This window comes from Desmodus rotundus, chromosome 3 (assembly GCF_022682495.2).
Source record: "Desmodus rotundus isolate HL8 chromosome 3, HLdesRot8A.1, whole genome shotgun sequence".
In the NCBI taxonomy this organism is placed as follows: Eukaryota; Metazoa; Chordata; class Mammalia; order Chiroptera; family Phyllostomidae; genus Desmodus; species Desmodus rotundus.
In genome coordinates, this window is record NC_071389.1 from 128,873,774 (window position 1) to 128,900,966 (window position 27,193).

The 27,193-nt window shown below is 37.8% G+C and overlaps 1 protein-coding gene across 2 annotated transcripts in view; it reads left to right on the forward strand.

The window, feature by feature from the left end:
• NAV3 (neuron navigator 3) overlaps positions 1–27,193 on the forward strand; it is a 319,752-nt gene that overhangs the window by 213,253 nt on the left and 79,306 nt on the right. For both annotated transcript variants that reach the window (XM_053921041.1, XM_045187323.2), the window contains exons 13-16: positions 19,147–19,279; positions 19,932–20,202; positions 21,099–21,807; positions 23,753–24,241. In XM_053921041.1, the coding sequence (XP_053777016.1) occupies positions 19,147–19,279; positions 19,932–20,202; positions 21,099–21,807; positions 23,753–24,241 (1,602 nt within the window). The remainder of the gene's footprint in view (positions 1–19,146; positions 19,280–19,931; positions 20,203–21,098; positions 21,808–23,752; positions 24,242–27,193) is intronic.

The following is a 27,193-nucleotide window of genomic DNA, read 5'->3' on the forward strand; positions in this document are numbered from 1 at the left end:
ATGGTTGGCACATCATACAACTATCTTTATGACCTGTCTTTACAGTGATTAAAAAAAGATCATATAGTAGCTGCTTTCATAGTTCCAAAATTCAGTGATGTGAGAGAGAAAAGTTAAAAAGATGTGAAAATTCTGTAAGTCCTTTCATGGGATTCATCCTTTCACTTCCAAAATCTAACAGTAAAAGGGAAAGATAAATGGTACCTTGCAAAGCGTCAGAACTATTTCTGCACTCTGTGTGTGTCTCTCTCTCTGTGGGAACATATCCGGAGAGACACAAATTCAGTTTTTTACTCAAGTAACTATTACAATGGAAAATGGCATAATGTAAGGGAAAAGAGTATAGTTTCCATTTTGAAATGCCTTTTTGAAATACACCTGATTTACACACTTGGCTGATTAAGGGGAATAGGTTTAAGACATATGCTTGAAGGGCTAATAATCATAGAAATAATATATGCTGATTATTATTGATGTTTTGACATTTCAAAGCTCATTTTAAGAAATGATATTTAATAACCTTAGTTTTGTGTACTTAAATTTGGTTTCAGAAGATGGTTTTGATGGGTTCTTTGGAGGTGCATTATTGGCCCTTTCTTGATAAAATGCATTTTCTTTGATTAACGTTCACAATTTTTTAAAGATTTTTACAATTTTTTTAGAGAGAGAGGAAGGGAAGGAGAAGGAGAGGGAGTGAAACATCAGTGTGTGGTTGCCTTTCATGCATCCCTACTGGCGACCTGGCCTGCAACCCAGGCATGTGTCCTGCCTGGGAATCGAACTGGCAACCTTTGGTTCATAGGCTGGCACTCAATCCACTGAGCCACACTAGCCAGGGCTAGTATTGACAATGTTTTAAATGTTGAAAATTGGTAATTAAGAGCTGCTCCTGTGATGAGTCCCTCTTACTCAGCAGGTTCAACTGACCAAACTCTTAAAACAAACTTAAAATTAAAAACAATGTAGTAATCAGGCAAGTAATATATCTACTGGTGGGCTACATTTCTTATTTAGTGTCTCCTTTTCTTCCTTTTCAGTTTTCATTTTTAAACTTGGATATAATGTAAAGAATCACTATTCTGCTCAGTCTGTTCTCAGAGTAGCACTCATTCTAAGTTTCAGAGCAGGCACAATGGTAAAAAAGAAAATGGTGATTTCATTTTCCTCATATATTTTAGCCTGTGGCGTTCATCTACTATTCTTCGAGCACACATCCAAGCCTGCTGTGTACCAAGCTCTGAGGATACAATAACATACACAATAAACCAGGACACAGATCCCTCACAGTCTAGGTATTTGCAGAATTTCTTGAATTTGTAGAAAGTTCACATCTGAGTTCAGGGCACTTTTAAGTAACATTGCGAATTGGTACCTGTGTAAATTGGGAGTCGTGGAGGCAAGAAGAGGTCCGCTCCATAAGAAATAGTTGGCTTATACGAAGGGAGCATTGCAGTATGCGGAATAAATACATCTTTAAATCTGTGCTTTCACTTGGCATGGTAATGTTTTTCTAATGCCAGAAAACAAACTTGTGTCACCCTTTGAAAGTATTCATTATTTTCTAAACTGTTTCATCCGCATTCGCTTGGGCCTTAAACCAAATTCGAAGGCTATTTTATTCTAAGCAGATGCAGACATCTGTGTTTCTCCCTGTTACGTAGCACAGAGTAAGGGATGTATTGGGCTTTTGGCTATGATTTAATGCAGGAGTGGGCAAAGTAGGTGTACAGTTGATAGCACATGAGTTTATTGTTATAATACTATTTTTAGTTATTAATTATTGTAAATTTATTTGTATTATTTTTCTTATTATTATAGTTTTTATTATTTCATGTCCTTATGATTTAGCTTTTAGGTAATGACAGTTGGTAATTTAACCAACTTTTGCCCACCCTTGTGTGAGCTGGTTGGTTGGTCAAATCCCTCAGAGAAGCTTACCAAATCATGTCTGTTTGTTGCAATAGTTTTCATTTAATCAGACCTAGGTGGCTGAATTTTGTTCTGTTCATCTTCATAGGCTGAGGAAACACCTGGTAAACCCTTGGGGGGAGAATGAATAAATGCCTTTGAGATTATGAGCCTGGCGTACTGCCTGCTGCACCAAGAGGGCCACTAAGAATGAATAAATGAAAAAAGAAATTATTTAACATTAAACAATGAATATGATTTATTGAGTAACATTTTAAAGCTTCTGTGGCTAAATCTGTGGCTGCCTTTGGTAGGAGCAAGCAAATTCAGGCATAGGTTTTACGTAACACATTCTTATTTTTCTGTTATTTGACTGAAAATTAGCTAAAATTCAAGTTCTCAGTTACTGATGTTTACCTATCTATCTTTTTCTGCACTTTATACTCTTACTGAGGACAGCGCCTAAATTTCTTTACCCTTTTGGTATCAGCCTTTAGTGCAGGGCCTGGAGTATGGCAGCTGCTCCACAAATCAAGAATGGCCAAAAAGAACAGAGGAGGCGTGTTAAGCTTCGATGAGGAAATCGGATGTGCCCTCACATCTCGTAGCATGTGCGGTCATGCTGGGAGCAGCACAGCAAGTGCACGTGCCCTGTGGGAAACGCAGCCCACAGGACTGCGGTGTGAAGACCTGCAGAGCTGTGTGGGAAGCTGTAGGGACCAGAGGACAGAAACCCTCTGTTTACTTTGGCAAAACGAAGGGGCTACAGGGACTAACAAAAACAAGACAAAACCAACAGGAGAGCTCTAAGGAAAAAAAATAAACAAGCTTCTTTCTCTTTTTTTCAGTGAACGTTATTTCCTACCCGAAATCATCTTTACTTTTACATTAGGAGATGTATTAATTCGAGAGCATATTCAAAAGACTGTTGTTTATTGAGATGAGTCTTAAAAATCATAGTCATTAAAAAAAATCATAGTCATTTTATTTTATTCCTATTTTTCTTTTTAAGGAGAAATTCTTAAGTGCCCATTCTGAGTGCATTGGAGAATTAGATGTTTCAGATATTCATGCTATGTCCCTTCACTTAAGAATTTCTAAAAACCACGTGGGGATCATTGTTCGTGAGTCTCGACCAGGTGGGAACTTCCATCTAGCGATAAAGTCTGCTGTCCTTTATCCCAAAAAGCAACCTAGAAAATATCAGTTTCAAATGCCTGAGGCTTAACATTATGTTCAGATTGTTAAGTAATGGGTTGTTTATTTTTCATTGAAATGATTGATTCAGGAGATATAATGGCATAGCATATTAATGAGAAGAAAAAAAGTCTCCACACCAAAAAATATTGCAATTGACAAAGTATCAACAATTACTGAGATGATTAAAAATTGCATATTTAAATGTTGAATATAACATTAACTCCATCACATTATTATGAACATCCTAAAGCATTTAATCTTTTGAGGTCATAATTATAACATTTTGTGAATATAAAATTATAAATGTGTACTATTCAATTATTTTATAAAACCTCAAGACTATGGTGAAGACTGAAAAAAAACTACAGGTATTTTTAATTACCAAATTATAAATCAGAAGCATATAACAGTTATAGTGATTTTCACTTACAATATTAAGAAATATTTCTTGATATGCCTGAGAACATAATTGTTATGTTTCACACTATACATAGTGTGAGGCCTCGTTACAGAGAGCCTTACAAGTTACATAGGCTCCGTAGGAGGATGTCCCAATTCTAGAAGCATCTACAAACTTCCTCAATCAATTCAAACTCAGATCTTAAGGAAAAACTAAGGGTGAGAGAGAAAGGGAGAGAGAAAGAATATGAGTGAACATGTTCATAAACACAGCCGACATATCCCTGGTGTTCATTTCACTACTTGCCTCAAAGAGCACAGATGGGAGAGTTATATTTGTGGGTTTTTTAGTCTTACTGCCCACGTCTTCTGTAGAGGGAGACAAGTAATGATTCTAGTGTTGGAGATAAGTTTCTTTCATATATTTTGGCCCCTCAATAAAACCGGGCTGCTTCATATAGGGCTATGCTGAAGAAACTGTAACATCTTGTAATGAGACTGAATGAGACCCCCAGGGAGTAATTAGTAACAAAGAAAGGAAGATCAGTGGAGAGACTTTGGCTTAAAAAATGCCAAAATCTGCAATTTGTTGCCTTATTTGAATTTGCTTGACCCAAACCAGTGTTTTAATGTGTTAACAATAGATAAGAAAAAATTACCAAATGGCTGCATTTTTTTCATAGATATTTGTGTAAAAGACAAGTCGAAAGTAGGGGGTTTGTATTTTAGTTTTATGAGAATGAAGTTCTCTAATTTTGTATAAACCTCTTGTTAATATAGACTATGCTACATTTCCAAATTGTGTATGTTTCCAAAATGTAATATACACATAATCAGATGTCTGTTCATAACTAACTTCAAGCATCTTACATTCGAATGAAAAACATAGATAAATAAAATAAGCAGTAATGATTTGGTGAGAGAAGTGCTATAAAGCAGATTACCAATATTTGAATTGGATACTCACAGAATATAGAAGGTTATTTAAAGGCTTCAGGTGTTTGAGGAAGGACTTTGAGGAGGGAGCAGACGTAACAGGAAATGCGACCTTCCGGGAAGAATGTATGGAGAAACACATTAAGGAACACACGGATTCATGAAACGGAGAGGACACTTGAAGAAGTGCACAGTAGCGCAACACAACTCTATGTACAGGAGCAATGGGAAACTAGTGTGAAACACAAGTGACAGACTTTGAAGAGTCTCGCCCATGCTGAGCTTTTGATCATGTATTCTGGCTCTCCCAAGGATGCTTTGGAAACCCAGGCTAGAGGCAGAGATGTCATTCAGGAAAAAGCAATAGTCTATTGAGAAGTGGCGAGGTCATTAGTTAGGACATTGACGATGGGGATGAAGAGATGCAAATGGAGGGAATATAGGTCAGGTGGAGCGTGGTGACGAACTGGATGTGGATTGAGGGTATACAAAGTGGAGAAATCTAGGTTTTTGTCTGAGGCAGTTGCTTTCATGATAGCACTCAGGTTTGGCACGTATGACCATGCAGGTTGTGTACTAGTCAAGTACACACAGCTGAGTGACTGTGTAGCTGAAGTCCAGACCACACTCTGCTTTCAAAGCCGTGCGCCCACTGAAGGCACTTGCTGGGTAGGCGACCGATAGCTCTAGAAGTCACCTATTTGGAATACAGGAGATGGAGTACAGGATTTGGTATAAACCCTAGTGATAAAATTCATTTTCTGATTCTAACAATTCAACTCCTATAAATAAGCTCAAGAAGAGTATCCGATATTTCTTAATTTTGAAGGTAAGACAGGGTAGTATTAAATTCACTATTTGGACAAGAGATTTGAGTCTCAAGATGAATCCCTTAAATCATCACCATATAGGATATGCCCCAGCCAATTATCTGACTTCCCCCAAGCTGATAGAATAAACCCTAGCTCTCCTCTCTTGACAGGAAAAAGTAATAACATCACAGCCTGCATCCCAAACTGTCTAGAAAGGAGCTGTTTTTCTCCACGTCTTTACATCATTCTTTTTGTCAGGCCCGTCTGTTTGCCACCACCAAATCCTGGGAAATTGATTTCTGCTCCAGTGATATAAATACTCTCTGCTTGAGATGAGAGACTTCCCTATTCATCACAGTCTTTTTTTTTTGGTATCATATATTTTCTCCTGTGTGTGTGGTGAGACTTTTATGCTCCTGGGAACGCCCTAATTCCAGACTCCTTGGTGACCTCTCTCCGCTTGCTTCTGTGCAGCCCTGACTACACTTTGCCTGTTTTCCAACCACGCGCTCATCTTTGAAGTGTCGCCTTTTCTGAGTCCTCACTTCCTACTGGGTGGGACACAAGATGTATCAGGTTAGATATCATAGTTCAGCAGTAGCAACAAAAACCTGCGGACTGAATTCTTCAGCTGGAGGGAAACAGAAATAAAACAGTAGAAGGTGCTCAGTGAGGCTCAGACATGGAGACCAGGGGTGGGAAGTGAGGCAGTAGCCTGAGAAGAGCTGGGGCAGCGGCTCAGACCTGGAGACAGGGTCAGCCAGACAGCTGCGAGCCTGCCTGGAGCATCTCAGGAAGCTGAGACAGGACCAGGGCGTGCCCTCACCTTACCCCTGCCCTTCCTGCGGAGTCCTCTCCCTGTTCTGACAATTCAGGAGTCATTCTTGCATTTTTTTTCTTCTCTTCTATATCCATGCATACAATACAAGGAGACAGCAGCTGGTTGTTTGCGATAGGAAATATAAATGGTCGTTTTGAAAGGGTGCCAGAAAGGATCCGCTGCACGTTTTCACTGTTACTGCTGCCATCTGTTGTTCTGCGGAGCGGGGGTGTGGGTGTCCTGGCAGAGTTCTCTGATTCTGCGCTCTCTCACACCCTTCGGAGACAGTCACTCGCTTTTTTCAGAAACGTTCTTTCCCACGGCAATGTTCCAAATGTTTTAAAATGAAAGAATTCAGAGTGTTTTACAGAGCATATTTTATATATCCCTGAGCAAAAATATTTCTTCATTGTTAATAATATTTTCTCTTAAAAATATTTTACTGAATTTTTATTACTTTATGCTATTTCAAGCAAGATAACACAGAATAGATTTCCGTTTTCAACACCATTTGCAATTAAGTTGATCTGAGTGTTGAGCTTTATCTAAGCTCTTTTATTTTCTACATAATGTTTCTTTTTTCACCCAACCTTGAAATTATAGTAATTTTGGTATTCTTATTCTTCTGAAAGACATAGCTAATGTCAAAAATATTTCAAGTGATAAAGGTGAGTTTTTGAGAGGGCATAAGTTAGCTTAGAATTAATACTTGTGATTGCTTCTTATTAAGTGAAAAGCTTATAACTACACGTTCAGATATCAAAAAACAATTCATCAATTCTCAGAAGTAAGAATTACACACTTTTTACATTAAAGTTGTGTCTGTATCTCACTGATTTCTACCTTAGTATCAGTATCTTCCATAATGGTACCATTCAATAAATATTTCATACACGAATTAGTGAATAAAACTACTCATGGTAATAATTTTATAGTGTAATAACTAATTTCTATAATTTTGAGATTTTTAAAAGCCTTGAGTTTTTAGTTAAGTATATTTTTTAAGTTGTAGTCTTCCTTTTAAAAAGCTCTCTAACCACTGCTATAATGTTTAGAACAGCATGGTATTTCCATAAATATTAACAAATAGGTCAGTGGAACAAATTTGATAATCATTTAAAAATGCTAATACTAATCATTATGAAAATACTGATACTAGTATTAGTATATATCATGTATTAAGACAATAAGAGAACCATAATTATAAAAAGGAATCATTATAAATAAGTGCTCTCTAAGAAATTCACTAGCTGTTTGAAAAAAAGTTTCAGACTTTACTATAACAATGGAATATAAAAAGAAGGAAAAGAAAGAAAAATCAAATTATATATCAAAACTTCCTAGCAGAAGAACAGATCAAAGATTGATAAAATTGGTTAAAACATTTTTGAGCCTTATACATAAAAATATCATGAATAAAAAGTAAAAGTTAAGAAATAGATAAACTACATGACACAATTTTAATATGTAAATATCTAACACAGGGAATTTATTTAAACTCAATTGTAAAATATACAAAGGACAGAGACAATTTATACAGATGTAAAAATAGCTAGTAAATATATAGCAAATTTAATCTCACTTATAATTTGATAAATGTAAAGTAAAACTACAATGAGCAACTGTGTTACATTGCAAATGTTTTACTTGCTGCAGGGAAACGTATTACCCGAAAGCATCTGGGTTTTGTATGATAGGCACTCTCACATGGCTGGTAGGAGCATAAAATGATGTGCTTCTCAATTGTTACGTAGCATCTGCTGCCTTTACAATGTTTATCTGCTGTGAATCACTATTCTCTCTCTAGGAATTCATCCTAAGAAAATAAACATAGGTGTTACCTAAATATTTATATACAAATGTATCCATTGCAGTATTATTTATGATAGTAAGAAAATTGAAAATATTTTCTATCTCCTAAAACAGAAATGGTTAAATATATAATAGTTCATGTGATATAATTATGTCAAAGAAAATTTTTAAAGATTTTATTTATTTATTTTTAGAGAGAGGAGAAGAGTGGGAGAAAGCGAGGGAGAGAAACATTGATGTGAGAAACATCTATCCTCTTATATGCGCCCCAACCCGGGGACCCACCCTGCCACCCAGGCATGTGCCCTGACCAGGAATCAAACCAGCAGCCTTGCGCTTCACGGCACGACGCCCAACTAAGAGACACCAGTTAGGGCATGTCAAAGAAATTTTAAGGACAATAAATCACTATAATGTAATACAAAGAATGAATAATGTACAAACAATTTGATCAGCAATATCTCAACCAAGTAAATTTGCATATGTATGTAAAATACATTCAGAAAATGACTGGACAGAAATCATCAATGGTGGCAACTTCTGTTAGGATTACAGATGATTTACTTTGCTTCTTTTATTTGTCCCTAGACTGCCTAGTTTTCAACAATGGGCAAATATTAGATTTTAAATTAATATAAGCTATAAGGGATACCACATGGACCTTAATGAATCTTTGAGATAACTTTCGTGTGTCATATATTATATTCTCAGCTTGTCACTAATAGAAAACTTTTAAATAAACCTGTATGTATTTCAACCATATAACAGCATCATGAAAATGAACATTAGAATAAACTAGCAAACTGGTAAGCATTGTTTAAGCAAAATAATTTTAATAAGGTTATTTTATTGCTTGTGATTTTAGTCTATATAATAATAAAAACAAAAATAGATGTTTTTCATCTGCCTTAGATATCACTAAAATGTAAAAATCTTCAAATTAATTTCAAGCTAACATTATTCATCACACTTAATCAGGGCTTTCTTTTATAAAGAACAAGAGCTTTTTCTTTTTTATCTTACCTATCTGATGCCACAATAGAATAGCTGTAAATCTTTATTTTTGTTTTCTAGAGGAAATGGAATGAAAAGGTCAGTTCATAAAGTTTATTGATTGTTCTTCTAACCCAAAACCTGCCAGATATTAATAGTAGTCTCTACCAATATTTCATGTATAAGTATATAGCATTCTGTGTCCACTGAAAATAATGAAATGGGAAGACTTCAACCTTATGTTTGCATGAATTACCAATTTATGAAGAGTTATACACTTAAACTGTGATATAATAAACTCATATAGGCTTTCCTTCATATATGAAAATAATGGTATGAACTGCAAACAGAGAGTGGGATTAAAATTTTGTTTTTAGTGCTGCTGATATATTTTTTATTTATACAAAAACCCATTTATGCCATTATTGCCCATGGAAAGTATACAAGAGATCTGGAGTCTTTTTTCTCATTTACCACATTCCAGCTAGAAGAAAAACTTATTTCTATACACTCTACTGACTGAGTACCCCTGATACCAAATGTTTGGGATTTTCCCCACACCACCCCATTCTCCAACAACACCAACTATGTGCTCCACAATTCAGTACAACTCAATTCTGGCTCTCTCTGCCTGGAGGTAGCATCAGAGCCCACAAGTTAAGGGCTCAGAAGGTTGCCCCCACTTTAGGTGCCAGTTGCAAGTCCAGGCTTTCTGTATTTCTGACTGGCCAACAGTAAATTGAGGGTTTCCACCACCCCCTCCATAGGTTTAATAATTTGCTTAAATGGCTCTCAAAACTCATAGGAACATTTACTTACATTTCCTGGTTTATTGTAAAGGATATGAAAAGGATACAGGTGAACAGACAATTGAAGAGGTACATAAGGCAAGGTCCAGGGAGTGGGCACGGAGCTTCCACGCCCTCTCAGGGCACACCTTTCTCCTAGAAACTTGAGCTCTCACCAACCTGGAAGTTCTCTGAATGCCATAATTTATAGACTTTATGGAGGCACGATACATTATTAACTCAATCTTCAGCCCCTCCCCTCTCCCAGAGGGTAGAGGTGTGGATCTAGTCTTACATTGTCGCAAACTAAGGCCTTAATCTGCAACGCATTCCTTCCTTCCAACACTTAAATGTACAAATAATTATGAATTGTGATTTTCAAAAAAATTAATGGGCTATCCAGGAGCCAATCAAGAGTTGCTTTATTAGAACAAAAGACACTGTTACCACCCAGGAAATTCCAAAGGATTTAGGAATTCTGTGTTAGGAACTGCACTCAAAGACCTAGCGCCCCTATCATCAGTCAAGAAATTACAGAAGTTTTAGGAACTCTACATCAGGAACCTGGAGCAGAGACCAAATATATATGGTCTCTGCTTATTTGTGTTATGTCATACCAACCGAGAGCTAATCCTATCATTTCTACCTCCAAATGTATCTGGAAACTGCTGTTTAACATACTTGTAACCTCCTCATCAAAAACTGAAGGATGTTGCAACAGCCTCTTCATTGGATTTCCCACTTCCACTCTCCCTTACCTCTAATATATTCATAATACTAAAATAGTGTTTGTAAAGGTATATCTGCTTATATCACTTCATTACTTTAAACTATGTGATAAATTCCTAGTGTACTTCTAAGGAACTTTAATTTCTTAACATTGCCTGTTACACCCTTCAAGGGCTGCCTTGCCATCAGAATTTACACTTTCCCCTTGCCTCCTAACTAACCCACCAGTCTCTTGGCCTTTGTTGCTTCCAGTTCTTTACACTTGCTATCTCCTCTTCCTTGATGGCTTTCTTCTCCACCCCTGTAACAAATGGTTTCTCTTCACCTTTTTAAAATCACCCCCTCAAAGAGGAACTTTTTGATTCACCCAACCATAGTAGCTTCCTCTCATTACTTTTACTCTTAGGTCATCTCATTGATTTTTAATTTATTCAGTTATTCCACAAACATTAAGTACCCGCCACGGGCCAGGGGCCAACCTGGCGCTGAGACTGTGAGAGAGAAGCCACTCTCTTCGCCCTCAACCACAGGCCAGCAGCCCTAACAGGTTTGCACGCAGACAAACCACAGTACATGGAAGCACACTCGTAATAAACACAGACATGGAAGATTAAAGTTTCATTGGAAATCATGGGAAGATTCATAGAGGAAATGATGTTTCAACTGGATTCTGAACCACTTATTCAGACTCCGTTAGACTGCAGTTAATGAGCAGTGGTGAGGTGAAACGTCTTTGAAGGTAGGAGGAAATTATTTTGTTTAACTGCCATAAAAACCACATATATTTTGTAAGTTGAAAGAAATATTTTAATGTAATATTATTTTTAGTATATTGGTTTTTGTATTTTCTTTTAACTCAAGTCTCTCTTAATCCTTTTTTTTTTGTAATAGATTTTTCCCCCCAGGGAAACACTGAATAAATTTTTGTTGTAATATACTACATTGCTTCCTACCAATGACCCTGAATTTATACATAATTTACACTTCAGTAGCTGCAATGCTCAAACTTGACAAGTTGTGTATTGTGTTTGCTGATAAAAAAAGGTACGACGTAGTTTGGGGCTCATTTAGTTTTTAGGAAAAAATCATTGATTTTAATATATTGTTACTAACATATAAAGCCTAAACAGCTGATTCACAGTATTATTTTTTATTATTACAAAAGTCATTGTGTCTAAATAGTATTTTTAAAGGTATTGGTATCTTCTTATGTTTATTATCTAAACTGCTATAAACAATAGAAATGGTAAGGTATGCAAAGCTACTCTGGAATGTGCTAGGATTTTTTTTTTTTTAGGTAATACTTTCATTTTGTTATGCAAATGTTATCTTCCCTTTGAAACAAGAAGCATATCCAGAAGTTTTTACAAAATGATCTCATGGATAGCTAAGGTTACTTAATTTTTCTTTTTATGAAATGATTATTATTAGTCTTAAGAAATGGTTAGTGAAATTCTTAGAACTTATGCTTTATTATATATCATTATGTTTGCCAATTTTTAGGTTGGGAGAGGACAGATCATTTTCCTCACTATGTCTCTGTCATGAGCATTTGACATTGGCCTATGAAATTTCAGTTTATATCCCCTTTTCTTCCAGCCTCTAGATGTTTTGTTTCTGCTCTCTTACTTTATACCTTTAAAAAAATACCTCCTTTGTGGCAGACACTGCGGGATGATGGAAGGCCCCAGACCCGTGGAAGTGTCCGACAGTGACTAAATCCGTCTAGCGCCAGCATCCTGTACCTCGGCTGACTGTGCGCAGGTCTCCGGCGGCACACCGTTTACCACTATCTACATTATGGCCCAATGGCTACTTGATTCCAGAATTTACACTCAAATCATACACTTAAAAATTGAGTTTGCTTAACATTTTTTAAATTTTTTGTATTCTTGATGTTCTTAAAAAGGGAATCAAGGATACATGAGCTTTCATTTAAAATTCAAAGAGAGAGTGTGGTAGGGGAGAGATGAGGTTCAGACGTGGCCAATACATCAAAGAGACGTCAAGAGCACATAAGTGGGGGTGGCACCCAGGCGTCTAAAGCAGTGCACGCTGATCTCTTCGTGGCTGGTGACATAGAGTCTAGCTAGGTGATTGCTGTCAGCATTAAGAATTGAGTGTAAATGTCAAGGATCATAAGGAATGAGGGAACAAGACGCCAGGGGAAGAACATTGTGCTGTTGGGCCACTGTTGGCCTACCTGAGGGACTTGTCCCATAGTCTTCCAACAGCACTGGCCCAAGAACACTCAGAGCCTGTACTATCCATAGTTACATTTTTTCAATAACCATACAGCACATAATCAAAGCATTCAAAAAGGTACACAAGCATTGTTTATGTAGCCATGTCTTATTTTAACTTTTAATAAAAAAAGCAAACAAGAACGTATATTGTTAAAAGGCTAGGACTAAGTTTTCTTTTTAATACAAATCAAAAATAATGTCTGAAGTATAGGAAGTTTGTTCACTGAAAGAAATCGCTGTGTTTTGCATGTCCTTGTATCGGTAGGACAGTTGGCCCTGCAGTGTGAACTGGCAAGAGCTTGGTCAATGCCTGCTATGTGAAGTGCCACTCCCTCAGAAAGTCGGAGCATGTGGAAAAATTACCTACAAACAGGACTAGCATTTTCCTCTGGAATTAAATTTACATGTGCAAAATTATTTCAACAATTATTTAGTTAATATTTCTGGATTCCTCATAAAAAGTAGAAAGAAAAAAAAGAGACCTCGAATATATAAGACATTTGTTTTCAGGCAGATCTGCTTCTAAGTGTGAATCCAGAGGTGAACATTGGCAGACCAATAAAACAGACCTCTGGCCCTACCGAGTGATTGAACATTAGGAATACAGACAGGAGAAGGTGTGCCTTTTCTTACTAAGCTGCTCAGAACAGTGGGTAATCTAATGTATACCCAAATTGTAATTTACCAACAAATTGACTGTTTTTACTTTACATATAGTATTTTAAATTTTTCTTCTACAGATCTGAGTTTTAACATACATACCAAGTCATGCGGTAGCCCCCACTAGTCGCCAACATTCCTGCCCTCTGACAATCACTGCTCTGTCCTGTGTACTTCCAGTTGTGCCCTTTCTAAAATGTCACATAAATGGAATGCATGTGAGTGCTCTTAACAGGTTTATTCATAGTAGAAAATGGGGGGCAACACAATATGTAATTGTAAGCCCTGTGTAGAACATATGCCGATTTGTCATTTATTGAGCTGTCCTAGATTATGGAGAAAAATTTAACAGAGTGATAAATCTGTAACTTGCAGTAGAAAAAGAGTTGCCCTTTTATAAAGCATATAGTCAAGAATTCTTAGCACATCTTCATGAAATTAAAAATGAAAAGATGGAAAAACTGTATTGATGAGGTATGAGACCTACTACTCAGAGCTAATTAGGTGAATAAATTATATTTTCTTTTTTTCGGTTAAAACCTATGTTCCTTGAAGCTCTTTAAAGCTTAATTAAATGCGCTATAATAAATACAATTAATTGCATCCTGGCTAGGGAGAATTCTGGTATCTGAAAAATCAAAGAGAATGTCAAAATCACAGAACTTTGAGATTAGGAAAACAATGTTGTCGTCAATCAAAATTGTTCCTTTAAGATTACTTACCCAAGAACTATGTGAAACAAATTTTTCTCAAAACCTACGTTTATTGGATGTAATCCAATTTAACATTACTGGATAGAAGCAGCATTTTCAAAACTAAGACTTTCATTCGTTTAACAGGCATCCACTAGTCACCTATTCTATAGGAGATCCCGTGTCCCATGCTGGGGTTGTCATTAGTAAGACTCAGTTCCTGCCTTTAGGTAATTCAGATTAGGACCAATAAGACTGAAAAGCACACACAAAAGTGGTCCTAACAGGTGATACGTGCTGCAGTGCAGAGGTTAACACAGACTTTGTCTGATCATGCTGCCATGTGTCTATCATGAGAAATTCTTTAACTCTCAAAAAAGTTCTGGTAGCGCTGTCCTGCCACACATTTAACATTCAGCTCTATTACAACCCTTACCATCTTCTGTTAGAACCATTGGTTTAATTTTTTGTCCTCCACAGTAAACACTGAGCTCTTCAAGAAGAGTTATAATTTATTCATGACTTAATGAATAAGAGCATATACTTACTAATAGCTGTTGTGGAAAGAGGGACAAGCAAGGCCACCAAGATGTAGACTAACAGGGTTGGGCGTGTTACCTATAGCTGAGATGGACTTTCATGGATTAGAGATGACTTGACTAAGAATGTTGCTAAGCAAGAGAAGAAAGGTAATAATGCCAATATTTTACGGCAGAAGAGTTGACGAGGCATGTAAATAACAGAGAGGGAAAAGAACGTTTAAAGGGAAGTTGTGTGATCCAGGCCGTGTGAATTTGAGGTGTGGACAGGATGTGATTGAGGAACTGTTCAGTAGGAGGCTGGCGATGCCAATCTCGTGGTCGGGAAAGAAGCCTGGCTCAGGGGATCGTGGACGTGACACTAATCTAGTGGCGTGATCGTGGACGTGATACTGAACTAGTGGAAGACTGGGAAATTTCCAAGGAAGAATGTCTAAGGTGAATTAAGAGTAAGTTCTGAATGTTGAGGAATTCAGAGGAATCCCGAAGAAGAGGGAAAGTAAAGGATTCTGTGGACTCCAGTGAAGTTTGCAGAGAGCTTCTATCAGATCTTTGCTGATGAATTTCAACAGAAAAGGGGCAAGAACATGGGAGGCAAGGGAGCATAGTACTAACCCAGCTTTGAGACGTAATTCCTGGGTTCACATTTCATCTCCGCCATGGGATCTTGGGCCTGCCATTTAACCTCCCTGCACCTGTTTTTCCCGGCGATCCTGGTCTCATGGATTTGTCCAAGAGTTGGATAATATTCAGGGAGTAGGACACATATTCATGGACGTCACTGCCCTTTGTGAAAGCAATGTCAGTGAAGTGTTAGGAGGAAGATCTGAATCCAGAGGAAAAAGAGAGAAATAACATTATGCCTTTGCAATTTGAAGGAAATCGCTTTTGGATAGAACAAAATTTCTAAGTAGTTCTGAGAAATCAACTGAGGTCAAGTAACTTGACTCTATATGTATGCAGTTGTTATAGTTTTTATATGTAATAAAATATATAATATTATTACATTAGTCATTATAATTAGTTGACTTTCTTGTCATTCCAAAATGAGAATGGAGGAAACATATATTTAATTAATATAAAGTCAGGACAGATATGGAGGACTATTAGGGTGCAAGAACTGGAATATAGTACTGGTTGGACTGTTATTTTAACAATCCTTTTCCTCCAGTATCTTTGGATCCCAGATCATTTGGTAAAACATTTAGTGGAATAAAGTGCACAGGAAGCCTTAAAAACATAATAGAAAACATCTATAAATATAATAGAAAATTAGGAATTAATAGATTTTAGAGTACTGAAAGTATAGGAGGTTGTGGTCAAAAAGGGAAACTGTAGAATTTGAGGTCTTAGAGGCGAAGCAGTTTGTGAAGCAGGGAAAATGCACGGTATTGTAGAACTGTTCATGTAAGTGCTTCATCTGCTTCCCACACAATCTTACAGAGATAGCAAAGCCAGAACAGCAAGGTTCAGTGAGCATACCAGCTATGCACCTCTCTTTATATCATTTTAACCACAAAGGTGTGTTCACTTGAAACTTGAAATGGTTTTAAAGCAGTACATACGTGGTTGTTAGGATTCCAATAAGAATTGTTGCATTTAACTTTATAGTAATTGATGCTAGGATTTACGTGGATAGAAGGTATTATTAGAAATATTTCTCCTTGCCAGAGAATAGTCACTTTAAAAATGCTCATTATAAATTTTGACTTTGTGTTCAATTTTATTTTTTGAATGAAGAATATATTGTGTGCTAGGTACTCCTTTAAAATTCACTTAATGTAAGTGAGAGATATTACCTCCATAATTGCTTTTCTCTTAATCTGAGTAAAACGTGAAACTTCATTCAATACGTAGGTGTTAATCATTGCCCTAAATAGTAGAAATTCAAAGAAAAATTACACATACTGTGTGCTGAGAAAACTCACAGGCTAATGGTCCATTTAGACCTGTTTTTATCGATGTATGAAACCGTGGACTAAATCCAGCCCTGTTAGACTGTGCATAGAATTATGGCAGCTCAGGGGAGAGGTAACTAATCCGTCCCGACAGCGGAGAAAAAGAGGCTTCCTGGAAGGTGTGTTATGAGGTAGGTAGTGGTTAATCGGATAGGCAGAGGGGTCGCTAGAGCAAAAGCAGAGGCTGGCAACAACATCGTGCTGATGGGAGCTGAGTGCAGTGCTCAGCCAAAGTCCAAAAAGTGAGGCAGGCTTGTCAAATGCTGACTCTGAAGAGGTGGGCTGGAACCACGTAATAGAACGCCCTGATGTACTTTTAAGGAGCTTGAATTTTGCTTTAAACTAGTGGCCGTTAAATTGTGTATATTTGTATTCATATAATTTATATGTATGCATTACTCTGAGAAGGCAGTATATGTATCATACAATGTACAAAAATATGAAAAAAACTAAAAGATGTAGTAAAGAAGGAATAATAGTTTTGAATTATGAATGTGTTAATTGAGGTTCTTATCTGCAAACTACAGAACCTATTGTACTTTGGCTAATTTAAGGATTGAGAGGGTATGACAAGGCTCTCTGCATCTTTGCGCTGATTGGAAAACCAAGGTCTTTGCAGGCTCTTAACAACATAGCCAGGGGCATCACCACTTCCTCCAGGGGGCGCCTCTGACTCTCAGCCAGATATCTGCCACTGAGGGTAGAGAAGCATTGAGTGACTCTGCTACTGTGTTTTCCAGAAGACTGTTTTTCTCGTTTGTGACTCTGTGGGTACATATGCTAGACAAGCCCTGTGATACCTGCCATACCCATCTATCAGGCAAAATGGAAATGTGGGATTTTTATAGTCTGCCTTGAAGGTAAGACTTGTATAGTGGGAAATTACATGTAAGGAGAGTATTCTAAAGATTTGAGCAGCCACAAATGACAGATATTTGTGACAGTGATACAAAATACCCCTTTGCTCTCATGAAAAATACAATTATTTTTTATAATAATCTGATTTACAAATGCCTTTGGTAATCATGACACTTTATGCTATCAGTACTTAATACACACCCAGGGAGAGATCACATTAACAGTATTTTGTATAAATTCAAATTTCAAATTGTCTTCTTGATAGTTACTTTTCTAGTTGGTTTTGTATGTGATCTCAGTGCATCACTATTATTTTGAATTTGTATGACTCCTGAAGTGCACATACCGGAGGAAGAAAAGTATCAGTTCACCGTTCTCTGTGGTTTGCTTGTTCTTTCATGATGGACGTTCTCTTCAACGTGCAGATTATTTGCAAATCTTTTAAGCCACTTACCCATTTTGTGCGACTAGCTTTTGTCTCTATCTCATATTTGTATCCAGTGTGCCTTAATCTATTTCACAGAGCACGGGTAAACAGCACTGCGTCGCAGCAGACTGAGAACTGTGGTCTCCCCCTTTACTCTCCCGAGCCCCATTCTCCTTCGGGGCAGCCTGCCCAGTCCTGCCTTCCTGCTGCTTCGTTTGACACGCTGATAGTGCACCCATGCTAGCTTACGTGTCAGTATCGCTGTAGCCTATTTTGTTTATTCTTCTGTGGGTTAGAGCCAAATATGCTCAGAATTTCAGAATTATAACACAATGGATTTCCCATGTGTCCTGCGGGGCCAGTACATTCCCTTTGAGAATCTTCTGCTTTGGTAAAGAGAACTCTTTGAAGAGTGTTAGGGAGGGGAGTGACATAGCCAGATGTGGATTTTTGATCATTGACTCAACTTTATTCTTTAAATATTTTATTTATTTTTAGAGAAAGGGGAGGGAGAAGGAGGAGAGAAACATTGATGTGTGAGAGAAACATCAATCAGTTGCCTCGCACACCACCAACCAGGGACCTGGCCCACAACCCAGGCCCTGACAGGGAATCAAACCAGCAACCCTTCACTTTGCGGAATGACATCCAACCAATGGAGCCACACTGGCCAGGACTGATACTGACCTCACGTTAGCCAGTGAAGTTGTGTTAAGAAAGGCCAAAGGCAAGAAGGCCAGATGTACAGGCTAGAAGTTGTGAGGTATAGCAGGGGGATGCTATGCGAGACCGAAACTCAGTGTTCAAGATTTGGTGAACGATTGGAAGCAGTACTAAAGTAGGACAAAGAATGAAGGGCAACTTCATGGCTTCTGACTAAAGCACAGTTTTGTTTTCTTTATATTTAGAACAAAGGGTGAATTCTTAGATGCCGGTTACTGTTTCTGGGGAAACAAAGTCATTAATGTTATTCTTTCCTGATACTGATAATACTGGGATCAGGGTTTCCGTTCAGTCTGTAAATATTCCCCTGGGACCTGGATCTGCGCTAGACACTGGTTCTTTGTAAATATCAGATAAGGTTAATCTCAGGTCTGCATTCAATTCTTATTAATATTATTTTCCAAAAATGGAAAGTGAATAATTTTTCATCATAAGATTAAAAGAAAGGTGGGGGATGGGATGGGCAGAGGAGGGCAAAGGGGGAAAAATTGGGACAACCATAATAGAATAACAATAGAAAGAAAGAAAAGGAAAGAAGAGAGGAAGGAAGAAGGAAGGATTGTCTTCTGAAAACATGATAACGGTTCCACGGAAATGAGATGACTTGCGTTGTGGCGTTCACTGCTGCCGCCTGTCTTGCCTGCAGCTGGGACGACAGCAGCTCGGTGAGCAGTGGCCTCAGTGACACCCTGGACAACATCAGCACCGACGACTTGAACACCACGTCCTCAGTCAGCTCTTACTCCAACATCACTCTCCCTTCCAGGAAGAACACTCAGGTGAGAGTCACCGGCTTCCCTTTGCCAGTGCTTCTGCCAGATTTTACCCCAGATTATTTTATAGTAGAATTAAATGTAGCCTAATCTCTTAATCTGAAATGATTGCATAAACTGAACTTGTGTATATATATTTTTTTTTCCCTACTGATTAAAATCTAACCAAGAAAGACTTATGTTGCCATATCGCTCTATATAATATGAATATATTTGTTTAAAATCTAAAATATATTTTAATAGTCTAATTTTGAATAATTATTGATTAATTTTATATTTATCTCTGAAATAAATTATTGGGTCTCTTGAGAATGGTAAATCAAGAATAGATATTAGATAATTAAATTTTTTTATCTTTTCTTACTTTTCCTAGTTAGATTTGACATAGAAAAAATTGCTTCCTCTCTAGAGAGCTTAACTGGGGTTTTCTGCATATATATTTCATCTGACATTCTCTAATATGTATAAGTGAGAATTATGTGGCAAAAATAAATGAAACTTATATGAAGACATAGAAAAAATAGAGAACTTTTTGGAATTCTTTTAAAATCTAAATCAGTGCTTTTTTTTACCAGTTAACTGAAAATAAATTCCAGTGCCTTAGTCACACTTAATAGATTTTTCTGCACAACGTTTTTCTGTAATATTTTCTTCCTAGCTGAAGACAGATTCAGAGAAACGTTCTACCACCGACGAGACATGGGACAGTACTGAGGAGCTGAAAAAGACAGAGGAGGACTTTGATGGCCATGGGGACGGTGGCAGCAAGTGGAAGGGAGTTCCCCCAGGACTTCCTGAAGACCCAGAGAAGGCCGGGCAGAAGGCCCCCTTGTGTGTCTCTCAGACAGGTTCCTGGAGGAGAGGCGTGTCTGCCCAGGGAGGGGCCCCATCTAGGCAGAAAGCTGGGACCAGTGCCCTCAAGACCCCTGGTAAGCTTGTCAGTTGGCAGCTGTTATGCGAACGTGTTTTAATTTATTGTTTCCATTTCCTCTTTAATAACAGCTTTCTTTCTTATTAAATCATATTATTCTTCATATAGTTAAATCATTTTTAGGGTAAATTTACAGGCTTTTCCATATAAATCCACATGTCTGTAACAGTCTAGGCATTCTCTGGAACGCACTGCCATAATTTGGGGCTGTTGAGTGTCTTTATTTTGCTACAGCTGTTTCTTATCATATGGAAATAAGATAAGGCTGTTTAATAAAAAAAATTGCTTTCTTTCTGGCTACCATATGAAAGTTTGGAATATTCATGTTAAGTACGCCACAAAGTTTCAGTACCTACACTGAGGGACAAGATCAACCCCAGTAATGTAATGGCTTAGGATGGTGGAGATTTGAAACATCATTTGTGAATGAGACTTTGTGAAAGAATTCTTCCAAATTGCACCATATTTTTTTCCCCTTAAGACTCTCCCTACTTTTAAAATGGTGCCTAATTTCAAATAGCATCACACAGTACTGTTGCAACAGGACACTTGAAATCTGATCATCTCACAGATACTCAAATGAATTATTTTTCTAGTACTTAGCTTGATAAGAGTGTTATCCTTATAAAGGAAGAGTTACAAGATATAAAGCAATAATAAATAGCGAAATTATGTGTTATTTCCTTGATCTCTCACCACATTCCTCTAATAGCTATATTTTGCACCTTTTTACCCAGTATATTAGAGTGCATGCTTGTTTATATCTAAAAAGAGAAATATTTAGGAACCGAAGTAATATAAGGAGGTATTCACCTTTGACACACTCTTTAAACAAACATTATTATGAAATCAAAATGTACAGATAAATAAACGTGTGTATTTCTTTTTAATCAGGGAAAACTGATGATACCAAAGCTTCTGAGAAAGGGAAAACTCCCCTGAAAGGATCTTCTCTGCAGAGGTCTCCTTCAGATGCAGGAAAAAGCAGCGGAGATGAGGGGAAAAAACCCCCCTCGGGCATTGGGAGATCAACTGCCACCGGGTCTTTTGGGTTTAAGAAACCAAGTGGAGTCGGGTCATCTACCATGATCACGAGCAGTGGGGCGACCATCACCAGTGGATCGGCCACGCTGGGTAAAATCCCCAAATCTGCTGCCATTGGTGGGAAGTCAAACGCCGGGAGAAAAACCAGTTTAGACGGGTCACAGAATCAGGACGATGTGGTGCTGCACGCTAGTTCGAAGACCTCCCTGCAGTACCGCAGCTTGCCCCGCCCCTCCAAGTCCAGCACCAGTGGCATTCCTGGCCGAGGGGGCCACAGGTCCAGCACCAGCAGCATTGATTCCAACGTCAGCAGCAAGTCAGCTGGCACCACCACCTCGAAACTGAGAGAACCCACAAAAATTGGGTCAGGGCGCTCTAGCCCCGTCGCTGTCAACCAGACAGACAAGGAAAAGGAAAAAGTAGCAGTCTCAGATTCAGAGAGTGTTTCTTTGTCAGGTTCCCCCAAATCCAGCCCCACCTCTGCCAGTGCCTGCGGAACGCAAGGGCTCAGGCAGCCAGGGTCCAAGTACCCTGACATTGCCTCGCCTACATTTCGAAGGTAAGGATGCGTGAAAGGATGCTGGGAAAACACAAAATGCTGTATCTTAAGATACACACACACATATATTCTAAGAAACATATATCTTAGATTCTTTTATTCAGTCTTTGAGTACAATGAGTTTTAAGAAGGAGATTAGATAAAATAGCTAGACAAAAAAATGGTACTCATTTTGAGAAAGGCTCAACTTTCCATTTTTACTATTATTGTAATATTAGCAACATAAGCAGCATTTACAAGAGACGTAAATGGACCTAGGGGTAGTGAAAAGATAAAGTAATACCTTGTAAATTTCCATAGATTTTCATCTCTTTTTTCCCCAATTAAATCAAAACAAAATAGGTCTTTATGACTATGGTTATTCATTTCCAGTGTTTGTTATCTTGCTGGCTCTTAGTGAGTTACTGATCATGAAGGAAGATGAAGTTGTGTTCCTTGTTACAGATTATGTTGGACACATTTATATACTATGGTATCTTGACCTATTAATGAAAATCAAGGTATGGTATGACTGACAAAATTTGGAAACATTCAGATGTTGGGTGTAGGATGACAACTGAGGAGTGGGCTAGGTTTTCCAGCTCTTCATCAGCTTCTTTGACCAACCCAGTGAGCAGAACGGCTGGGTTTCTGCCCTAAGGCTGTCTTTGTTGCTGAATATGTGGACTTCTCCACAATATCATAGTTTTCAAATGCCAGTATAGTCTAAGTGAGAGGAAAATGCATACAGGTAAAGATTTGGGACACAGAGTTAAACCTCTGTGAGTCTGTCTGTTTCTCTAACTGTGAAATGATAAGAGTGTGATTTATAGCCTGTTACATATTAAGCATTTTTAATGTTTATTTTTATTATACTGACTAAACCAAGAACCTTGATATTCGGGGGTGGGGGAAAGGGGTCTTAAAACATTTACATTTCGAGCAATCTCAGATACTCGATTGCTTATAAAACCTAGAGGGTATATTCCTCAGTAGAAATATTAATCTTGAAGAACTAGCTTTTTGAATTGTTGTCATTGGAAAGAGTAAACTACGGCTTGTAGTGAGAGTAAATATTTCTGTCGCTTAAGTGAAAGCTAATAGTGCCCTCCAGTGGCCCATTACCTATGAAACAATTTCTCATATTCGTCATAAAATATTTCACTATAGGAAATACAGATTCCATTGCAACTTAATTAGTAATCATTATGCCATTACTTCATATCACTTTATTTCCACATTTACATAAATTTGATGATATCATCTTCATTTACAAAACTAAAATGTTTTCTGATCTAAGCTCCAACATCTAACTCAGCACCAACTCTATTTCAAATCACTAACAAAGATACGCATTTAAATAGCACTGGCAACTGACGTATAACCCTTCGGCCGTTTGGGGGAAAATAAAGACAAACTGAGTGGTGCCAGCAGTGTCTAATACAGTTTCTAACCAACTACCCTCCGACAGCCCCTCAGGCCACCAAATGTGCAACGTAACCTCCCACACCTTGCCTTAAGCATGCCTTTAGATCTTCAATAAAACATTAAAAATGGGGGGAAAATGTTTCTCATATACCGAATGCGTAGAAGTTGTTTCATTATAATGGTTCTGTAAATAAGTAACAGCAAATACCATCAAACTAGCAAAACTTAATTTTTGTGAAAGATTTTCATGGTCACTTAAATTGTGAAAGTCAGGCATTTTCATGTTTGAATTGTTTTGCCCACTTCCCCTAACCCCCTGGGTAGCAGCCCAGTATCTACCTACCCTGATGGTGACATGAGAGATCGTTAGCAGTCGATCAAGTGGTTCAAGCTTATCGTGTTCATTAACACAGAGACAGGAAGCGCTTGGTAGCTGGGAACCTCAAAGCACGCTTGGCTCTGTGTACTGAACCCTAAATATCTAATGTGAATATCAGTTTCTTGGAACAACTGAAGTTGTTATTTGTTTTTCTTTTAGGTTGTTTGGTGCCAAGGCAGGTGGCAAATCTGCCTCTGCACCTAGTACTGAGGGTGCGAAATGCTCCTCAGCAATGCCCAGTCCTAGCACCACATTAGCGCGCCAAGGCAGTCTGGAGTCGCCGTCGTCTGGCACGGGCAGCATGGGCAGTGCTGGCGGGCTAAGTGGCGGCAGCAGCCCTCTCTTCAATAAACCCTCAGACCTAACTACAGATGTCATAAGCTTAAGTCACTCATTGGCATCCAGCCCAGCGTCGGTTCACTCTTTCACGTCAGGTGGTCTCGTGTGGGCTGCCAATCTGAGCAGTTCCTCTGCCGGCAGCAAGGACACTCCGAGCTACCAGTCCATGACTAGCCTCCATACAAGCTCTGAGTCCATTGACCTCCCCCTCAGCCATCATGGCTCCCTGTCTGGACTGACCACAGGCACTCACGAGGTGCAGAGCCTGCTCATGAGAACGGGTAGTGTGAGATCTACTCTCTCAGAAAGGTGAGCTTTCCTGGAGGCATCGATGAAGCCCTCACCCCCTCGTCCCCTCACGGTGCCTACCCCCTGCCCCAGTACACCCCCTCCATTTCAGTGGGAGTGCCACTTTGCAAAGGGGCGTAAATGGATGCCACTGGGCCTGTCATTTGCTCTTGTTACCAAGTTTGCACATGAAAAAATCTTTAAGGATAGGATAATTGGATAATTAAGTTTCTCAATTTGAATGCATCCACATATATGCCCAATAGGCAATTTGAATAAAATTCAGAGCATGCATTTATGTATTAAATGACATCTTCTCAAGCCATTTTAATGAATTGGCTTGAGCTGCAGGACAACACAGCTCTTTATGATAATTTAAACATTTTTAAAGAACAAATTTAAATCAATTCCACAATTTTGCTCTGAGCAATATGTTAAATTTGCTTTATTAGCACTTCTATGGAAAAACAGCAAATGGACCATTGGGGAATCCTAGTCAAATTGGAAAAAAATCACTTGTCAAGTATGAATTCTTAAAGAAAATTATAACACCAGTGCCTATTTTTAATAGGCCCTTTGAAAATATATCATACTACAAGCTGTCTCCCATTGGTTTAATGAGCTCCAGATTTTTTTAAATTTAAATGAAACATAATGAGGCTTTCCTTACCTAATTTACATACCAGAAAGAAATCACTGTTGACTAAAATGGCTCTAGATTCTGTTCCCACAAAATTCCTTTCTCCGATATTTTGGTACTGACTCTTGCCCCCAGGAAAATATCTTAAAACTGCTCCCTTTTTCCTAATGAACTTAATTTTATTTGTTTCTTGGCACACCTAACACCTTCAAAGAAAAGGCCTTGGGCGCATGCCCTAACCGTGTTGTTTGTAAACGCACCGCCAGTGTCTGAAAATGCCAGACTCCTTTCCCCGTATTTCTGTTCATTCTAGTGTTGATGCTCACATACCACCTCTTGTCCAGACTTCCAGCCTTACTCCCAGAATAATTTTTAAAACAGCAACTAAAGTAAATGCTCACTACCGTATACCAGTTGTCCCTTAATGTGAGATTTCCAGATGCTGTTCCCTGTTTCTCTTGCCCTTGGGAAATGCAAAACCCAGAGCAAAACATTGCTTCCATCCTACCTACTTCCCATTCCCTTCACAATGGTACGTGGGCAGCCATGCAAACGAGACGGCTCCTGGATGTAAGAATTTCTAACCTAGTTGTAACGTTGATGCTTGATACTGCTTATGGTGGGCTGCTAATTACAAAGTAGATTTTTCCTCATTAAAAAAATAAAACAAACTGTGCCAGGAGCAACAAGGTAAACAGCTGAGTGACATTTTCCCTCTGATTTGGTAATATAGACAACATATAGAAATACCAAGTGCATACACAAAAACACTGGTATAAGTACTGTTGCATGTAATTTTGATCTAGAAAGTTAGGCATCCTGCAGCATCTTAGATTTCAGTTTAGGCACTTTATAGGTAAGTGGGTATCCTCATATGTCATTTGCAAAACTTTTAACAAGTTATATTGAAAATATATTAACAACCTATAGTGTAAATGAATGTATCCTAGATTGTGTTCAGATATGTGAGGATTTCAAAAAACAATTTTATAACCAAACCAAGCACATTGCAAATAAGTTACTTTATTAACCAAAATCACCTCCAAAACACTGATTAATTTTTTTAACTTTATTTATTTATTTTTAGAGAGAGGGGAAGGGAGGGAGAAAGAGAGGGAGAGAAACACTGATGTGGAGAGAAGCATTGACTGGTTGCCTCTCCTACATGCCCTCACCAGGGATGGAACCCACAACCCAGACATGTGCCCTGACTGGGAATCGAACTGGTGACTGTTTGCTTTGTGGGACAATGCCCAACGAACCGAACCACACTGATCAGGGCGTACTGGTTAATTTTTAATCATAAACATGACTGCAAGAAATCGACCATTTAGCCATTGACCTATTTCTTTGGCATCCAGGCATTAAAAACTCAAAAGAATAATCAAGTAACTATTTGTAACCAGGTAACCCTCAAATCAAACCAGATGATAAATGGTCAGTTTTATAGATATAACATAAATGCAATGTTAATGCTTAAATTTGATCTACATTTTAGCAGAAGTCAGTATATATTCTTACTATACAAATACATTAGCAAATATACATTAACTTATTCTCTTTCAGCAAATCTTTAACTGTTGTTCAGTCTTTGAAATAGACCAGTTTTATAAATGAGAGTCTTCTAATATTAAAAACAGCCAGATAAATAATTTTTCTAAAATAAACTTTAAACTGATTTTGAATAAGTGAATGTTTCCCCCTTGATTCTTAGTAAAATTGATGAAAATTAAACTATGAAAAGTAAAACACTTTCATAGGTATAGTATATAAGTATTAATCAGTCCCTCCCAGTAAATTGCTGGTGAAATAATTTTTGATATAGTAGGTAGTACTTTTTCTTTCCAAGGAAGAAAATTAAAAGCAGTTTATCCTAATCCTTTACAGTACACTCAAAAAAGTTTATGATCTATTGAAAAAAATTAGATCGTATCAGAGATCCTGGCTTAATTATTAAGCAGTCAGTAGAATGTTGAGAATGTTGAGAATGAAGGAAGCCAAAGTGCCCCCCCCGAAAGAAAGTGCGATAAAATGTAAATATATGACGAAGTATTTACAGAGATGTAACAGAGATATATGTAAGCTCATGACTTAACCTGTTTATCTGCAATTTCAGAATGCGTTATTGAATTTATATTCTAGTACTATTAATCAGTTTTTTATAAAGATTTTAATGTTTGTTTAGTCTTCTTTACTATCTTTAAGAGAAGACAAAATATCATCAAATAATAAGCAAACAAGACAGCAATACAATAAGTCATTTAATAATTTTCCCTATAGCTGCTCTAGACCATTGGTGGCCCTCAGGGCATAACAGTTCACAATTCTTTTGT